This window comes from Passer domesticus, chromosome 3 (assembly GCF_036417665.1).
Source record: "Passer domesticus isolate bPasDom1 chromosome 3, bPasDom1.hap1, whole genome shotgun sequence".
Taxonomy (NCBI): domain Eukaryota; kingdom Metazoa; phylum Chordata; class Aves; order Passeriformes; family Passeridae; genus Passer; species Passer domesticus.
Genome location: NC_087476.1, coordinates 46,518,154 through 46,536,040, shown reverse-complemented (window position 1 = coordinate 46,536,040; position 17,887 = coordinate 46,518,154). Strand labels below are relative to the sequence as shown.

The window sequence follows — 17,887 nt, the reverse complement described above, 5'->3', positions numbered from 1 at the left end:
TTTGGCTGTCTGTCCATGAGACTCATACAGTTAAGGTAGAAAACATGCATGTGATCTGTCTTCAGAAGCTCAGCTGTCTGGAGCTACTGGGCAATAGTAGGTATAATGCAAGTTGCAGCAGAGCATTTCCCAGAATTTTTAGATACAAAGAATGGTTGAAGGCAAAGAAACAAGAAGTAAAATATTTAAAGAGGAGGAGAAAAACCATGACAGTAAAATTGCAAGGCACAAGGGGGAAACAGCCATAAAATAACCAAGAAAGGAACTTGTATGAAAAAAAACTACATGAGGTAGAAATAGTTCAAATACTCTAAAGGAGATGAAAAGCACATAGTTCAGGCTATATCTCTGTGTATGTTCTTTGGTAAACATAATGTATAATGTTAATGTGAAAGTGTGGGGCAGGGAGGAGTATTTAAAACCCATAGTAGCCTCTATTTCTTCAGATACCTATGGGGTATGAGTATGTGCTTAGGCAACAGTATATGTCTGTGGTAATACAATATACAATCTTGAAATCTGTTCTTGCTAAGAAAGGAGGAGTAGATGAGGTTAGATTAAGAGTGTAGTTTTATTTTGCAGAGAATAGGCAAGATTTTGATCATAGAAGTTTTATAGGCAAGGATTTGGATTTATTGAAAGAACTGTAAGAAATTCTGTGGGAGGTGGCAAACATGAGCAGACCTGAGAGGATAAAAAGTGGCTAAAATAATACGTAGGGTATGCCTTATGACTGTACAGTAGAAGTGCTCGACCAAATTGCAGTGTTGAAATGTTTTTTTTTTCCATTGACTAGGTAATCAAATTGAGATTATATTACTTTTTTTTTCTCTTTCTTTGTCTCCTCCCTTCTTGTCATGCTGATTCCTAGTGTCTTGTGTGACTATGAGTAGCATGCTGCATATTTGGGTCTCTTATGCTCCCTCATAGCCTGCACAGTGTTCACTATTCCTCTAGTGGAGTTGTAGTGCCACAGGGACTGTGAACCACATGACTTCTGCTGTTCAGTGTGAATTACACCCCAAGGTTCATATTAACATGAAGTAGAGGTTGGAGTTTAATTATGAGCTTCACAAAGGGCAAAGGAGCCAAGAACAGAAAGTATAATTAGAAGTGGGTTAATTCAAAAATTCTGGAAAAAGGGGATGGTTTCTATTGTAAAGAGTTGCATGGTATCTTGCGAAGCCTTGGCAAAATATGAAAAATTCAGTTTTTGCCAGTGTTGAGATCTGTTTTGTATAATTCTCAAGATCATTGTAATAATATCATGCGGATTCCAGAGGAAAGAAATTAGAGATTGTAGTTCTTCAACCAGACAAGGAGAGAGAAGTAACAGAGATGCCTGGTAGACTGGAGGTCATAAATTGGTTATGAGGTCAGATGATAGGTAAGTAGGATGGGAGTGAGAAAAAATTGTGACTTGGAAGGATTTTTAAGGAAAAAAAAAAAGGGAAGTGCATAAATTACAAAAGCTTGGGTCAAATAAAAGAAATATGAAATTTAAGACAGGAGTGAAAACTTCTAGTGTTTAGAGAAACCTTGGAATAGAACAGCTTATAGTGACATGAAAAGGGAGCCAAAGTTGAGCATTATATTTAAGAACAGAAGGAGGAATAGTCAGCATCCCTTTTCACAAGATACAGTGACTGAAAGTCCTCAAGTGATACAGAAAAAAGTACTGAAATCTAATGCAGCTCTTGAGCAAGAGAAGCCAGTAATGCTTCAGAAACTGGCACTCAAGCTGAAATTAAAGGGGAGAGTGAAGCTTTACCGAATATGAGGAGGAAATAGAAGAGTGGAGAGAGAAGTGCATCCACTGACAATCAGAAGAGCAGTGCAGAAAGAAAGTTGTCAAGTTTTAGATACAGAGCTAGAAAAGATAAGTCATAAAATTTGAAAAAATAAGATATGAAATGAGCTTTATTTCTGTAGCATGCCTTTCCTTAGACAGTAAAAAACTAGTAGATTTGTAAATGGTGAGGGGCTTTTTTGTTTGGTTTGGTTGGTTGTGATTTTTGCTGGTAGACTGTAACAAGTCATTTACAAGTAGAACAAAATATAGATTCTACTTGTATGGGCTTTTTCTGCAGTGGGCAGTAGTGCTGATGAGGCCATGATTGATCTGTTGGCTGGACTGGAGAATGATGGATATCAGATGGGACATCAAAAAACACTCTCTCACCATCGTTCTCTTGGAAGCTGGCGAAATTCTCAGAACAGTGATGATGAAGAAAATGAGCCACAGTGTGAGAAAGAAGAAATGGAACTTAGCTTGCTGATGTCCCAAAGGTGGGACAGTAGCATGGAAGAGCCTGGGCAAAAAAGGAGGTATATATTTTCTTTTCTTCCTGTGTTTTTTTTTCTGCCAGATCTTTCCTTCCTCCCACCTTGTTTTCAAGTATGTTATGAGCCCATTGAGATGTAGAGAGGTCTCTGTTAACAACATGGAAAAATCTGTTCAGATCTTGGGATGGAAGGCAAGTTGTTTAGATGATGATGTTAGTCATCAGTGTTACCTGGAAATAAAGATTAAGTGTTTAATTTTGGCCAAACGTAAGCTTCTAGTTTGCTCTTTGATGTAGGCTTTTTGTTCTCCAAGTCCAAATACAAGAAAACGTATAGTGGTAACTTGCTTGTAAGGTCACACCTTGGATATGATACAAATGTTAAGGTGTATCTTGTACATCCTTTACTAAAGTCAATATTTAAGAAGTATTCATATGAATACTAACCAAGCAACCTGAGGAAGAAACATTCATTTGTTACCATGTTCAAAGCTTAAATCAAAACATGAATGTTGCTCACTCTGCTTGACTGTTAAAGGTCGGCAACTTCGGTATATTTAAGGCCAAGATTCTTGGAACACCTTCTCAGGTTGTAATGACCTTTTGTAAGTCTGCACTGACAGACATTGAAAGCAACTATATCCAGTTTCTCTTGACCCCTGCTTTCAGCACAACTTGTAATTCTGTTTGAAGTATGAGGAACTTCACAGACACAACATTTTTATATTTGGGGTTTTTCCTACATCAGAAATTGCAATCATACTATGTTTCAGAGAACCAGAGAGGTATAGAAATGCTTCTTTTATTTCCCAAAGGCACATTAAAGTTGTAACAGAATCAGAAGTTAGTTCATTAGTCTCCTAGTTCTAGAGATAATTGATCTCTAAAGCTAATTTTCCTATTTGATCTTTGATTTTCTATGGTTTTTTTCCCTCCAGTAGTCTGAAAAGTTGAAATTTCCATTCAAGACACTTAACATCAAACTTCAGTGTAGTGGTAGTTACTACAGAAACCTGTATCTTGCAGAATTCATTAGCTCAGGCACAGCTCTGTATGGGCTTGACTGTACAACTTCAGGAGTCAGGTAGGATCCTGAAGCAATTAACTGCTTTCATGCAGTAGAGAATCCTATTTAAAAACTCAAGAGACTTGATGAGCTGTCTCACTAATATCTTACTCACATATGCCTACACCTTAATCCCAGACAGAAGACACTAGGGAAAATGTACATACCATGTGCTTCCACAGGGAGTGAACTTGTGTTCAGAGGGAATTACAAGTTCTGTTTCACTGAGATCTCTACAGAATTTGGACTGGTTTCAGACACAAGCCATGGGCATCTTTGCCTACTGCATGATTCTGCTCATGCATGAAGAATCAGTTTGAGTCTGATCATGGATCTGACTTTACTCTCCTCAGGCTCATTCCATCTGTGTGGCTTCCTAATGCATCCTTGCCTATCCATACTAAGGCTTTTATGTTAGTGAATATTTACCAGTCCTACATTATCTCAGAAAGTCTTTTGAGCTAATGAGGTTAAGTAGGCACACCCTATTGAATAAATTAAATTGTTTGGGTTTGATTTGTATTGAACTGGAAAAAAAAGCCCATCAGGAGAACAAAGCCCACCAGGACCTGGACTAGTTAATGTGTGGCGATACCATGTGTGTTACATAAATTTTCCTGGAATCCAAACTGATAGGCTTGAATGAGGAGAAATCCGAGTTACCTGCAGAAGTCATCACCAGGCTGATTTGGTTTACTTAAGTTGACAAAGATTTACCTGGGGCTACAGCATAATTCAGGTTGTAAGAAACATCCTCAGTTTGATATTAATTTGCATATCAAGCTGATTGCTTTGTGCTGTGCTTTTCCATGTTTTGGGAACATAGGAGAGGGACAACTAAACTCACTTAGATCATGGAGACTGTACCTAGCTGTGCTTGTTACTTGATTCTCCAAGTCATGGTTCCAGATGTGAGTGGAAATTATGTGCTTACATTTGAGCCTGTTGTTTCTGAACTAACAAATCTGTCCTGATCTAAATTATCTCCATGCTGGCATTCAGATGTCTGGGGTGGTACCATACATATAATTCATGCTGGTCTAACTCCAGTCATAAAAGAGTTCTGCAAAAGTAAACTGTATTTAGGTTATTGTGGATTTTCCTTCCTGTAAATTCAAAACATTTGTATTTGTATCTTTTAAGGTATTACACAAACTTAAACAAACAACAAATAAATTGAAAAACCCCAAACTTCAATTCCTTAATATGTATCTGGATTTCTTTAGTGTAGCCACAGAATAGCTTATTTCTGGTAAGAATTTTGTCCATCTCACACTTTATTTTAAAGAAGAAATCAGATTCCTAAGTGGTTGTAGAGTTATAATATACTGGAGGATTTGTTCTTTGTGGTTTTCTATGTGATATTATTCCTTCCCCTATGCCCATATAAAGCAAGCACAAAAAATCCAAGGAAGCTTTTCTTTGTAGATTTGCTTCTTTTTTTTTTCCCGGTGAATTTATGACTGTAAACATGGCAGTGTAGAACAGTTAACTGAGTAAAAGCAGCTTAAGTATTAACAACAGCTGCTTCAGAATACTCAGTGAGAGGTGGAATGAAGCATAGTTTTATTTGCCATGATTTAGTTAAGCCTGCTGAAAGATAAATGTTATAATAGACTAAAGACTTTTTGACCAAAAAAAAAAAACCACAAAAAAGTAAACATCTATTTGCTAACAGCTAAACTGAAGAAATTTTGCATAGTTGGTTTAGTCTTCAAGCTTCAAGCACTTTGAAGCAATGAAATTAAATCACAGTCAAATTGAACTGAAATTAAACATCAAAATGCTTACTTTGTATCTTCTTAAGTTAGTGAATCCTGCTGTTTAAAACAGTTGGCTACGCCTGTTGCCTCTTGTAATAGTAACATTGAATAATATTTTGACTTTCTCAGTGAGAAATGTGTCAAAATTTTCTTTGTTTCCTTTTGCTCCCCCAAATTACAAAACCACATAGCATGACACCCCATTGAGTTTCGTGTTCCCTGTGGCTCATGGTGTTTGCTAATAGAAGTATCATGCATCAGTTAGTTCCTTCACTTTTCTCCAGGTCAGCTGGCAGAAATATGCATCGAAGTTCAACAGAAGAGGATTCGTCTTCGGAGGAAGAAATGGAGTGGAGTGGTAACAATATGCTCCTAACTAATCTCTCAATACCTCAGTTAGATGGAACTGCAGATGAAAATGGTGGTAAGTAAATAGAAAATCAGCTTTGGAAGTTCAGTCGCAGTTCATTTTCACATCAAATTGCTGGTTCTCAAAAGTGCTGACCATTTGCAGTCTGCATTTCAATTGGAAGGAAAAGTTCTCAACAGATTGCAGAAGCAGGCCCTTAACATCTTCCTTGAAAAACACTTGTATTTTAATCTCAGCGCCCTCTATGAATTACCAGAATCTGCTTTTCAAATTATCAATGATCCAAAAAAGGACATAGTTTAATTGGTTCTCTGGAAAAAAACAAATATGATATTAAAATAATGATTCTGTGGGATCATTTATCCTCCTAGGATTATTGTAAATATTGAATGCATTACTGTGTAGTTTCAGATGACTCATAGCAAGTATTTGCCACACATGCTAAACTATAATGAGTTTTAGTTTGGGCTTGTGTTTCATTCCACAGATTGCAAGTTTGCATTTGGGATTGCATGAGTTAAAACTATGCAGTGGCAAAGCCACTGCAGAAGGAACTGCCTTTCAAAGTCGGTTAAAAAAAAATTAATCTGTAGAGATCTTTTGCCACCTTTATAACATGTTGTCTTTGATCAAATAACATTAGTCAACAGAATGCACAGTTTGAAGTTAGAGAAATATATAAATAATATTATTTGTTTCATTAAAAAATCTGCAAGTCGCATTATAATGTTCAGTTGAGAAAGTGAACTGTATGACTTTACTAATAGATTATAGATAACCACAGCTATTCTTTCGTGTTCAGTGTTTAAAACATAGTTTGCTTTTCCCTTTGTTTTTATGGGTATAATGGTAGGATTAATACATGATTTGATGTACTGTTAATATGGTATGCTTTTGTCAGATACACAATTGTAATTTCCTTATTTGCCATACTTTCTAATTTGTTGTAATAAGAGATGCTGCTGGCTAAAGAGACTGTTTCTTAAGTAATTGTTTAAATTTAAGCATATTTTTAGTATGTGAAATATCACGCCAGCTTAGAAAGCGTATTACTGTCAACTTTTTACACTAACTTCTTCTGAGTTACAGTAAATTCAAAGCAGATCTCAGTCCAGGTTGTCTGAATTAGAAAATGCCCATCCACACATGAATCTGTGTCCATATAATCTGACTGACTGACAAGTATTTTTGCAGTTTTTATATCTGAATATCCAGGTATTTTCCAGGTGTTTGTTGACACCACCAAACTCCCATTTTCTGAGTTTTCAGTTAATCATCCTCATTCTTTCTGTGGACTCCTACCTTCAAAGAATAATAGGCAGTGGCTCCCAGCTGTGCTTCACAGCTCAAGGACTATGTGTATGCATTAGAAAATATTCTAGAAACAGATTGGGACTTCCATTTATTTTTCTCAGCCAGCAGCAAATAAATTGCTAAGCTGAAGGCAGCATGAATCTAAAATGATCCCCAAACTGGTTGAGACTTAGACTAAAGGCCCAAAGGATCCCCAGTCTACTACATCAGTGTGCAGCACATGCTTTCAGGTCATGTAGCATGTTTCATAACTCCTATCCCCTTTCAACATTTCAGCTAAACAGGCGAATACATGAACAAATTTCTGTGTGCCAGGTGCTCTGTGGTAGCTGCCTCTGCACTGGTACAACCTCTGTCAAACTACTTGTTCAGCGAGGTTATGAGCAAGCACACACTTGTTAATTTGTTACCATGTCTCTGTCCGTACTTACCCCACAATAAATATGGTGAAAGTATCACCAGAAGAGATGGAAGTCATCACACATATCATGTGATGAGTCTGCACAGGACTAGCCCCTGCTAGTCTGAGATTATGTGGGAACATTAATGCATGGATCCAACTAACTGGTGCAAGTTTCTTGCATGAACACCTGAATGGGTGCTGTATAGCTCTGCTTTATAGAAGTGCAGGAAGCTAACTATGTTTAGCACACAGCACAGTTCATACAAAGCCCTTGCTTTGTATTGTGAGATATATTACTTTAGCTTTCTGTGCAATGATTTTTCTGCATGGGGAAGGTCATCTAAATAAAAATTTTGTTTTTCAGAGCCAATGAGTATACATACTTCTCAGGGACAAAGCAGGGTGCAAACTTTTTTGGAAATCAGTCTGTTTTTATATAGTCATCTGAAAGTGATTGTGAAGCCTTCTTTCAGAAAGTCAGCGTGAAGTCTTTGACAATTTTATGCAAGTCTGCCATTGAGGAATAACTGACAAAATGCCTGAGACAAATGTACTGACAATGTGATTTTGATAAAGCAACTCACATAGTCAGGGTCTCTAGTTGTCATGATGATAAATGTAATGTGATTTGCAAGAATTTTGTTTCTTATTTGGATGTGAATGCTTTCAGGAAAATACTATTAAATTTTTTAATGCCTTAGGTTATTTATTACAGGAAAACTAGAATAAAATTGCTTTTCTTCCATTTCAGACAATCCTTTGAACAATGAAAGTTCTCGAACTCACTCCTCCGTCATTGCAACAAGCAAAATGTCTGTAAAGACCTCAATCTTTCACAAAGATGCTGCTACACTAGAACCCCCATCTTCTGCTAAAATTACTTTTCAGTGTAAACACACAAGTGCCCTTTCTAACCATGTTTTGAATAATGAAGATTTTGTAGAAGACCTCTCACAACCAAACACAGAAACAAGACCTGAACTTTCGGTCCATTCTCTTACAAAAGAAAGCACTTACTCAGCCAAGTACCCAACTCCATTCAGCAATAGTACCCATGCAGAAAACTCTCACAAAGAGAGTAACAAGAAAGATACTCTCCCAGTTCCTTCATGTGGAAATAATATTTTCGACTATGAAGATGATATTTCATCAGTGAACAGACCAATACCTAGTAGGAAGTACATTAGCATTAGAAAGGCTGAAAAGGATGTCTCTTTTATGCATGTGGGCCGCCATATTGGTGACAACATGTTGAATAAAAATTTATATAACTTCACTGATATGAGCCACTCCAAAGGTAAAATGTCCTCTGAAGTAAATGAAAAATCCAGCAGTGCAAATATAAATAGTTTTTTTCCAGCAACAGCTACAGAAAATTGTGAATTGGTATCTTGTTCAGGAGGCAGTCGAACTGTGGTACATTCACTTGAAAATAACACTGATGAAGGTGGCCTTAATAAGCTTAAAATTAGGTATGAAGAATTTCAGGAGCACAAGGCAGAAAAGCCAAGCCTCAGTCAGCAAGCAGCACATTATATGTTCTTTCCTAGTGTTGTTCTTTCTAATTGTCTCAGTCGACCACAGAAGTTAGCTCCCGTGACATACAAATTACAGCAGGGCAACAAACAGTCCAGGCTGAAACTGAATAAAAAGAAGCATAGTTTTATCAATCGTCAGGAGCCTGCAAGTGTAAATGATGTTGCATCAGTGAAGGAAGGCTGCTATACACAAGGTAATGCTTGTAGTAACATTCCTGATAAGGATAGTGCTTTACCTAGTGACTTAGTTCAAGTTCCTCTTGAGGCTTTTGAAAACAAAATGCCTACAAGTACTGCTAATTACACTGACTGCCAGTTTGCAGATGGATCTCTTGAAGCTGAGCAGTCATTTGGACTGTGTGGGAATAAGTACACGCTCCGAACGAAACGGAAGGTAAATTATGAGACTGAAGACAGTGAATCGAGCTTCATCGCACACAACTCAAAAATTAATCTACCTCAACCAATAGAAAGTGTTGAAAGTTTGGATGGGTCTCAGAAGTCTCGAAAGCGTAGAAAACTTTCTAAAAAATTGCCACCTGTTATTATTAAATATATTATCATCAATAGATTTAGAGGGAGAAAAAATATGCTTGTTAAATTGGGGAAAGTAGATTCTAGTGAGGAAAGAGTAGTACTCACAGAGGAAAAGATGAATTTATATAAAAAGCTTGCACCTTTAAAGGACTTTTGGCCAAAAGTTCCTGACTCTCCTGCAACCAAATATCCTATTTATCCACTAACACCAAAGAAAAGTCACAAAAGGAAAGCAAAGCATAAGTCAACCAAGAAAAAAGCTGGAAAACCACAAAAAACAGGTAGTACAAATATTAAAAGAACTTTATCTTTCAGAAAAAGGACTCATACAATTCTTTCTCCTCCTTCGCCCTCCTATAGTGCTGAAGCTGAAGACTGTGACTATAATTATAGTGATGTTATGTCTAAGTTAGGTTTTCTTTCTGAGAGAAGCACAAGCCCAGTAAACACATCTCCACCTCGCTGCTGGTCTCCCACTGATCCAAAAGCAGAAGAAATTTTGACTAACCTGGACAGAGAAGCTTTATTTAGTAGGGGGCCCAATATCTACAACAGCAAGACTGTTAATACTAGTGTAGGAAAAACTAGTAGAGCAAAAACTCAGGTTAAGAAATGTAAAAAGAAATTTGCTAGCCCCACTGTATCTACCAAGAAAAAGAAAAAGATTAATCAGGTTGATAAAACACCAGATGATGGAAAGAAGAAACCTAGAACAAAACAAAAAATGGCTGAAAAAGCGTCCTCAAGAAAACGCGTTGTATTTAAAGATGAAAAAGAAAGTAGTCGCTCTACTACAGAAGTCAAGTTTGTGCTGAAGCATCAAGATCCTCATGAGATTTCTTACAACTCTGTCTGCTCTCAGCCACTTCACAACCTCAAAGACAGTCCTCTTCCTGGCTATTCAGCTGGATATCTGCCGTCAGCACAGCTCCCTTCAGCTGATGCACAAGGTAGTTCATCGGGCTGTTTTCACTCACTGATGGAAATGGATAAGCCTGTAGATGCACAGTGTTTGCCTGCTCCACGGGAAGACCCTCATGCATCTTTCACATCTACTCCCACAGCATCTGTAAGGGAAGTACCAAAAATGAGTTCTCAAAGGTCCAGGACTCAGAATGCCATATTTAGAATGAAGGACTCTGCTCTCATTCAAAACATATTTGATCCATCTAATCACTCAACGCACATAACACAGAATGCTCATATCTCAAAAGATAAGAGTTCTCCAAAAGCAGAAGAGATAAAAAATTTGCAAGTGAGATATTTGCCACCAGCTGGGAAATTAAATGAAACTCGTGACTCTCTGGACACAGCAAAGATGGATCAATTACGTACCACTAACTATTTGCATTGTAAAGACAATAGTCAACAGCAGATTTTTTGTTTACCAGAGGCGTCCAAGCATTCTGATCCTTGTTCTTCTATTAAGCCATCTGAGGAAAATCCTGGGCCACTTCAGCTGCCTAAAAACTGTTTTGTAACATCTTTGAAGAGTCCAGTGAAACAGTTAAATTGTGATCAAAACCAGAGAGGATTTATTTTGGATATGTCACATTTTAAACCAGAAACCATAAAACAAAGGCCTCTGTCAGAAACAACCATGCAACCAAAACCCATCTCCCAGTATAAAAACAGGAATATAGTGGCCCCATCAACATTTGGTGAAGGACAGTCTGGTCTGGCTGTTTTGAAAGAGTTGCTCCAGAAGAGACAGCAGAAAGCTCAGAATGCCAGTATTGCACAGGAGCCATTGCCAGACAAAACACAGCTGAGCAAGGGCATACCATGCCCTCTTGAACAGAATAAAGCCATCAAAAGGTCACGGCCAGTCGCATCATCAAGAAAATCTCGTTCTCCCAGGAGCACAAAACCTAAAGAAAAAACAGCAAAACTTGCAAAAAAGGAGTCTTCAAGCCAGCCAATTACTAATCGCATTGATCATTCTGTATCTAATGACAGCCCCATTTTTTTTTCAGATCCTGGTTTTGAAAGCTGTTATTCCCTTGAAGACAGCTTATCTCCAGACCACAATTACAACTTTGATATTAACACTATAGGGCAAAGTGGATTTTGCAGTTTTTATTCTGCAAGCCAGTTTGTCCCAGCAGATCAAAATTTGCCCCAGAAATTCTTGAGTGATGCAGTTCAGGATCTTGGTTCTGGACAAACAACAGAAGGTGATTTTCTATGTCATAATGACCAAAAATCTGAGGAAGAAAAGCAGCATTCTTCAAGCACAAATAAATGGATACGGTCTGGTTCCCTGAGCCCTGAACTTTTTGAGAAGACCTCACTAGATAATAGTGAGAACCACTGCCATAGTCAATGGAGGAAAACCATTCATTCTTCAACTTCTAGATCTAGTTTTATTGATACCTCTTGTACCCAAGAGACTGAAGTGTGTTTAAATGAAAAATTCAAATTGAATAGAAATACGGTAAATAAAGAGAGATTTCTTAATCTTTCTCAGCCGACCTGCTCAGACTGGATTCAAAGCCAGATTAGAAAAGAAACCACTTTTGAGCCCTGTCAACCACTTGATTCAGTTAATACCTCTTTTACATCCTTATTGTCATCACCTGATGGTGAACTTCTAGATGCAGCTTCTGAGGATTTAGAATTACATGTGTCAAGAAACAATGAAGCATTAACTCCAACTCCAGATAGTTCCCCAAGATCAACCAGTTCTCCCTCACAATCAAAGAATGGAAGCTTTACACCTCGTACTGCTCACATTCTTAAGCCTCTCATGTCCCCACCCAGTCGTGAAGAAATCATGGCAACTTTGGTGGATCATGATCTGGCAGAAACAGTTTATCAGGAACCGTTCTGCAGCAATCCTTCGGATGCTCCAGAAAAGCCAAGGTACTGTGTTAAACGCATTTCTGTCTACGTGTGATTGTGATTATATTAAACGTAATTTATTCCTGTAAACAATTTTATGCTCTTAGGTAGCATGGATACGTGAAAGATCCCATCTGATATTCATCCATTTGAAGTTGAAAATTATTGTGCTTTCACTCCAAATACCCATTTTCTTTCATGATACTTCGGATTTTTTATTACATATTGTTGTAGTAAGTGGGAATTAGCCTTCATGGTTTGTAAAATAAAAATACTGCCCATGGGAATTACACAGTGAGAAAACTAGTTAGCAGTACACTGCTTTTCTATCATCTGGAGGACTGCCTGCAGTGCAGTTTGGAGTAAAACAGTAATTCAAACTATTTTTCTTCACAGGGAGATTGGAGGGCGGCTTCTCACAGTGGAAACCAGACTTCCAAATGACCTCCTCGAGTTTGAGGGGGACTTCTCATTAGAAGGTCTACGACTCTGGAAGACTGCATTTTCAGCAATGACAGAAAGTCCTAGACCCGGATCTCCTCCTCATTATGGTCACTCTACTGTTAATAAAAGAGAAAGTAATAGCCATAAAACTAGTGAAGACAAAAAAATAGTCATAATGCCATGCAAATGTGCTCCAAGCCAACAGCAAGTTCAGATATGGCTTCATGCCAAAGAAGAGTATGAACATTTCAAGAAATTGCCTAAGAGTCATCCTGCTGAGCAGGCAAAGGCAGATGAGAATATCAACTCTGCAGTATTGTCTGAAGAGAAATCTATAGAAGTAATAAAAGTAGCTAAAGATTTGGATTTGTCTAGCCTGGAAGATGACAGACCTATTGTGCCTACAAAGAATTCTCCTGCCTCCGTGGCAGAAAATACAAAAACTCCAACCAAGGAGACCTGTGATAAGTCTATAAGCACCATAGGAACTTCTGTAAATACTAAAAATGACATAGACTCTAATAAAACTTCATGTGCAAGCAAGACACACACTACTTCAGCTCTAGAACACGATAAGGAGGAGGAGGAGGAGGAGGAAGATTATTATGTCAGTTACAGTTCTCCGGATTCTCCAGTGCTTCCTCCTTGGCAACAGGTGGCATCTCCAGATCCTAAACAGTCCAGTTTAGAAGACACAGAGTGGAAAAATCAGGATATTATTTTGTCTTCTGTGGAAGGAAATGATGTTGGAAGTGTACAAAATTCTCCATGCACCCAGGAGAACATTCAGACATCCTTTGACACGTCTCCATTTCCACTTAATGAAGATCCTGGAAATTCTGAATCAGTTTGTCTACACAGTACACCCATTGTGCACCGAAAAAAACAAGATGGAATACCTGAAGTTCTTGGTTTTACTCCTTTATCTGCAGGTAAATCCGTTAAATGATTCTAATAATACACACACAAATCTAAATATATTTCTTTTGACATTATAAGAAAAAAATTAGATCTCTGTGAAAATATATTTTAAATTAGTTTTTTTAAAGGAAAAGTTACATGCATTATTGTTAGAGTAACTATTGAATTATTGAAAAAGTCTAGAAGTAGAACATCCATTTGCTTCCTAACAGTCTCTTGTATCTGAACTCTGAAGTACTGGCTAAAAGCTTAATTTAGGAGTATTGTTTATTTTGGGGGATTTTTTTAATCTTGTTGACTATATTGCTTTTATTTTTCAAAAAAATAATCTCAATGTAGAGTGTGAGTAACATTGCAATGTTCAAAATTATAATAATGTGAGGCTTTGTAACTTATTTATGTTCCTATATGTCTATAAATACCAAATTGTAGTAGTTGTGCTTTGGATTTGACAAAGGATAAAGCTGTATTTGCTTATGTATGTAATATTTGTTTGTAATGTTAATGAAATGCCTCTTTTGTTTCTTGCATGTTGTTTAATGCCTAGACAATACTATTGAGGCTAAGTAGTCTTTCACTCATGTTTACAGAACCAAAAGCTCAGAAACTGAGCCAGAAGAGGGGAAGTAATACTGATGGTCTTCGAAGAGTACTTCTAACTACACAAATGAAGGTAAATTAACATTTTCTGCACAGATGTATTTTATTTTGGGGCATATACACATTTCCATTCATTCTTCTTTGTTGTTTTTGTCTTTTGCTGTTAAGATCTTGAAAATACATTTAAAATTGTATGGTACAAATGTTGTAGAATCAGAGCATGCTCAAAGTTAGAAAGAAATTTATGAGTTTAATTTGGGGGAAGCGGGTGTAAGTTAGAGATTGAGGATGCTGCTCTAGGGTAGCGAGATACTAGTGAATCACTAAAGAGACACCATGTAAAGATGTTTTGCTCTTTGAGTTACAACATCCTTTTTAAATTGTAGTGTGATTTCCCTTTTTTATATACATATACCCAGACCTATGTATATTTCTGTGTCTCTGTGTGTATTAGTTTTCAGACAGTGTTCCAAGTATTTTCTAAAAACAAGGAGAGCAGTTTGTGTTGTGCCAACAGAGGAAGAAGAGATTGGATTTGTTTTACTTAAACAGTGTTTCTGCCCTCCGTGTTGGAACAGAATGGAGGGCTAGATGCATTACTGGAGTGACCCAGTAGTTTTTTCTTCTCAGTATACTGGTATTCACCTATTTCAAGGAGGTACTTAATCTACCTCTATTTCAGTGCCTTAAAAGGTGATGACTGAAATGCAGTTTTTTGACAAATTGTTGCTCAAGGCAGAATAGAGACTTGCTGGTTTCCATATCCTCAGACTTCCAAGAAAGCCAGTGTGTGTGACTGCGGTTTTCTTTTGGTAGGGTTCTGTGAGTGTTTGCTTGTTTAGGAGGTTTTTTAAGTATTTAAAACTGCCTCTTGTTTTGCTATGAATTTAAATTATTCCTAAAAGGCAGAAAGATACAGTGGTTGTTTGCATGTTTAAAAATGAATTAAGAGATAGTAAAAGGCTGGGGACTTTTTAGTAATTTGCAGTGTAGCATTTGCATTTTCATTGATAAATTTGTATTTACTATTGCATATTATTTAATATTACATATGAGTTTAGCAACCTGTGTTTTCTCTTTTCTTCACCTGCCTGATAAGAATCAATTTGCTGCCCTCGGTGCTCCAAAGAAAGAGACTTCCCAGATTGAAGGACCGTCTTTAAATAATACTTATGGTTTTAAAGTCAGTGTGGAAAACCTCCAGGAAGCAAAATCTTTACATGAGGTAACTTTACTCTTACATGTCACTTAAAACCACATGTCACATCACATAAAATTACAATTTATCAAGCTATTTTTAAACTGAAAATAAAAGATCTTTTTCTCTTGGGTCCCTAAGTGACTTAAAAATTAATCAGTGTGTGATGTCTGCAACTTATAAGTCTACCAGTTTCAGCTTGATGGCCAATGCCTCTAACAGTATTGAACTAGACTTCACAGTATTTTGATTGAGAAAATGGTAAACCTCCCTTTAAAAATAAGGGAAAAATCAGAAGGAAGAAATAGTAAGTTTTGCATAAAACATTACTTTAAAAACTAGTTGACCATAATTTTCATGGATTGTTTCCTTAAGAAATATGGCATCCAGCAGCAATTAATAAGGCCCTCCTGGTATTTCTGCTTGTTACCTTCTGAACCTCTTGGGCAGTTTCTACTCCATTTAACAAAAGGATGCCTATCTCAAAGAAGGTCTCTTTATATCTACCTAATGTAGGTGAGTGTTTGGTGTGGGGAGAATAATCCAAGTGCTGGAGAAAGGGGAGCAGTATAAATACAGTACTGCTGTTTGGCTGCTGACAGGGCAAGCAGCCTATGTATGTGAGACAGTCATATACAGACTCTAGACAGTCTGCACACCTGGAATTAGCTGTTGGCCAATTTATAGAGGAGATAGGGAGATAGCACTAAGTAAAGGACATAAGAGAAGCCACAGTGATCCTGGGGAAGATGGAGCTTTGATAGTAAAACTTCACCCAGTGATGTTTGTAGCGATTTAACATGCAAATCTAGAGGAAATCAGGCTGCCCCCAGAGCATCCTATATACACAGAAATACTTTTAATTTTCCTCTCATAATCTGTCCAACCTCTCCATTAATCCACATTATGAGCAATATTATGCAAGACAACAGAGCAGCAACATAGTGTTGAAACTGTATTAAATAATACTGTCTTTATTGCAGAGTCAAAAGTTGACAGTATATAGGGATTAGCATTTTCTAAATGTAAACCATTCTGCAAAAAGCTCTGGCAATATGATGTGGAAGTTCATTAATGCACCTGAAGGCAAAGTTAGGTATTCTCCCTACCTTCCTGTAAGGCTTAGTCTTCATGCTTGTCTTGGGTGAGGGGGGGAAGGAAGAAGGAAGACCAAGAGTGATTCTTTGTTCTTGATCAGTTCAGAAATGTGATTCAGCTCAATATACAAAGGTGTTTGAAAACACTACAGGAATTTACAATTGTTGAAGTTGAACATTATCTGGTTTTTGTTTTATTTTCTGCTTTTAGTAGAAGACTACAGTACTCAGACACACATACTGAATTTTCATAACTGACTATAAAGCTGTGTTTAATGATGGATCTTGGTTTTTCCTAAGATGGTGCTATTTGCAAAAAAGTGAGATCCAAAGATGCATAGTTAATAACTTCTCTTAATTTTAAGGTGGAACCTTTTAGTTACAATGTAATACCACCATATAAATGTCTGCACTGTCCTCATTTGCACAGATAGTATTCTCTTATTTTTTTAAGAAACCTGCAGAACAAACTAACATGCTGTCTTTATTTGTTGCTAGGTCCAGCACCTTACCCTCATCAGCATGGAGTTGCATGCTCGAACAAGACGAGATTTGGAACCAGATCCAGAGTTTGATCCGATCTGTGCTTTGTTCTACTGCATCTCATCAGACTCAGCACTGCCAAATACTGACAAAAAAGAAATCACTGGTGCTATAGTGATTGATAGAGGCAGGACGCTCTCAAGCCAAGGTTCCTATTTCTTTTTTTCATATTATATTTTACAGAAATGCTATTTCATAGTAATCAAACAGTAGCAAGCAAAATGTAATAGAGTATCTATATTACTACGTATCTCATTTAATTTTGTCTTGTTGAATGGCCATATTAAATATGGAGTTTTCCTGCTTATATCTTCCAAAGAACTATTGCATGGGCTGTAAACCACAAATGGCATTTGCGTGTGCAAAATATCCATGTTTGCATACTTGTGGACAAGCTCCTGCAGTGTTCTAAAAGTGTAAAGAGGAAAACCTGCCTTTAGTTTCCTACTCGAGTTGCTGGATAGCTGCAAGTAGAAAATGTTAAAAGCAAGACAGTATGTTTTATATTTTACTTAAGGGTTATTTTTGTGGTTTTATCTGATCCTTTTAGGATCTAAACAGGGGCCCTTATTCTATTGTACCTTTTTGGCTTTGTTTAGACCAGTGATACTCAACCTGTGGCTCTAGAGCCGGATGTGGCTCTTCATGGCCCTACAGGCGGCTCTCGCAATGTAGGCATCTGATCGGCGCTCCACTCTATCAGGCAGCGCGGGGAGCACTGAGCAAATGGACCAGCAGTGTGGGAGTCGCTGAAGTTCCCCCTCCCATAGGGGGAAAGAAAAGGAGCTGCTGGGATCCCCCCACAGGTAAGAGTAGAGATCACCTCCCACCCAGCAGCTGTGGGGCAGAATGGGGAAAAACTTGCCCTTTTGCCCCTTCCACCCCTCCACCCCACTCCCTCCTAGCAGCCAGAAGGGATTGAAGACAGAATGCTGCTGGGAGAGAGGATGCTGATGTGTCATGT

General features: G+C 37.6%; 1 protein-coding gene across 3 annotated transcripts in view; it reads left to right on the top strand.

The window, feature by feature from the left end:
• Window positions 1-17,887, top strand: part of REV3L (REV3 like, DNA directed polymerase zeta catalytic subunit) — a 112,405-nt gene that overhangs the window by 60,282 nt on the left and 34,236 nt on the right. For 2 of the 3 annotated variants that reach the window (XR_010358598.1, XM_064412941.1), the window contains exons 11-17: window positions 2,091-2,328; window positions 5,399-5,538; window positions 7,953-12,141; window positions 12,517-13,496; window positions 14,076-14,158; window positions 15,185-15,310; window positions 16,879-17,071. Coding sequence is in view for 2 of the 3 variants with exons in the window: in XM_064412941.1 (XP_064269011.1) it covers window positions 2,091-2,328; window positions 5,399-5,538; window positions 7,953-12,141; window positions 12,517-13,496; window positions 14,076-14,158; window positions 15,185-15,310; window positions 16,879-17,071 (5,949 nt within the window). In the remaining variant the exon portion in view is untranslated. The remainder of the gene's footprint in view (window positions 1-2,090; window positions 2,329-5,398; window positions 5,539-7,952; window positions 12,142-12,516; window positions 13,497-14,075; window positions 14,159-15,184; window positions 15,311-16,878; window positions 17,072-17,887) is intronic. The other variant, XM_064412942.1, reaches the window with a different exon arrangement.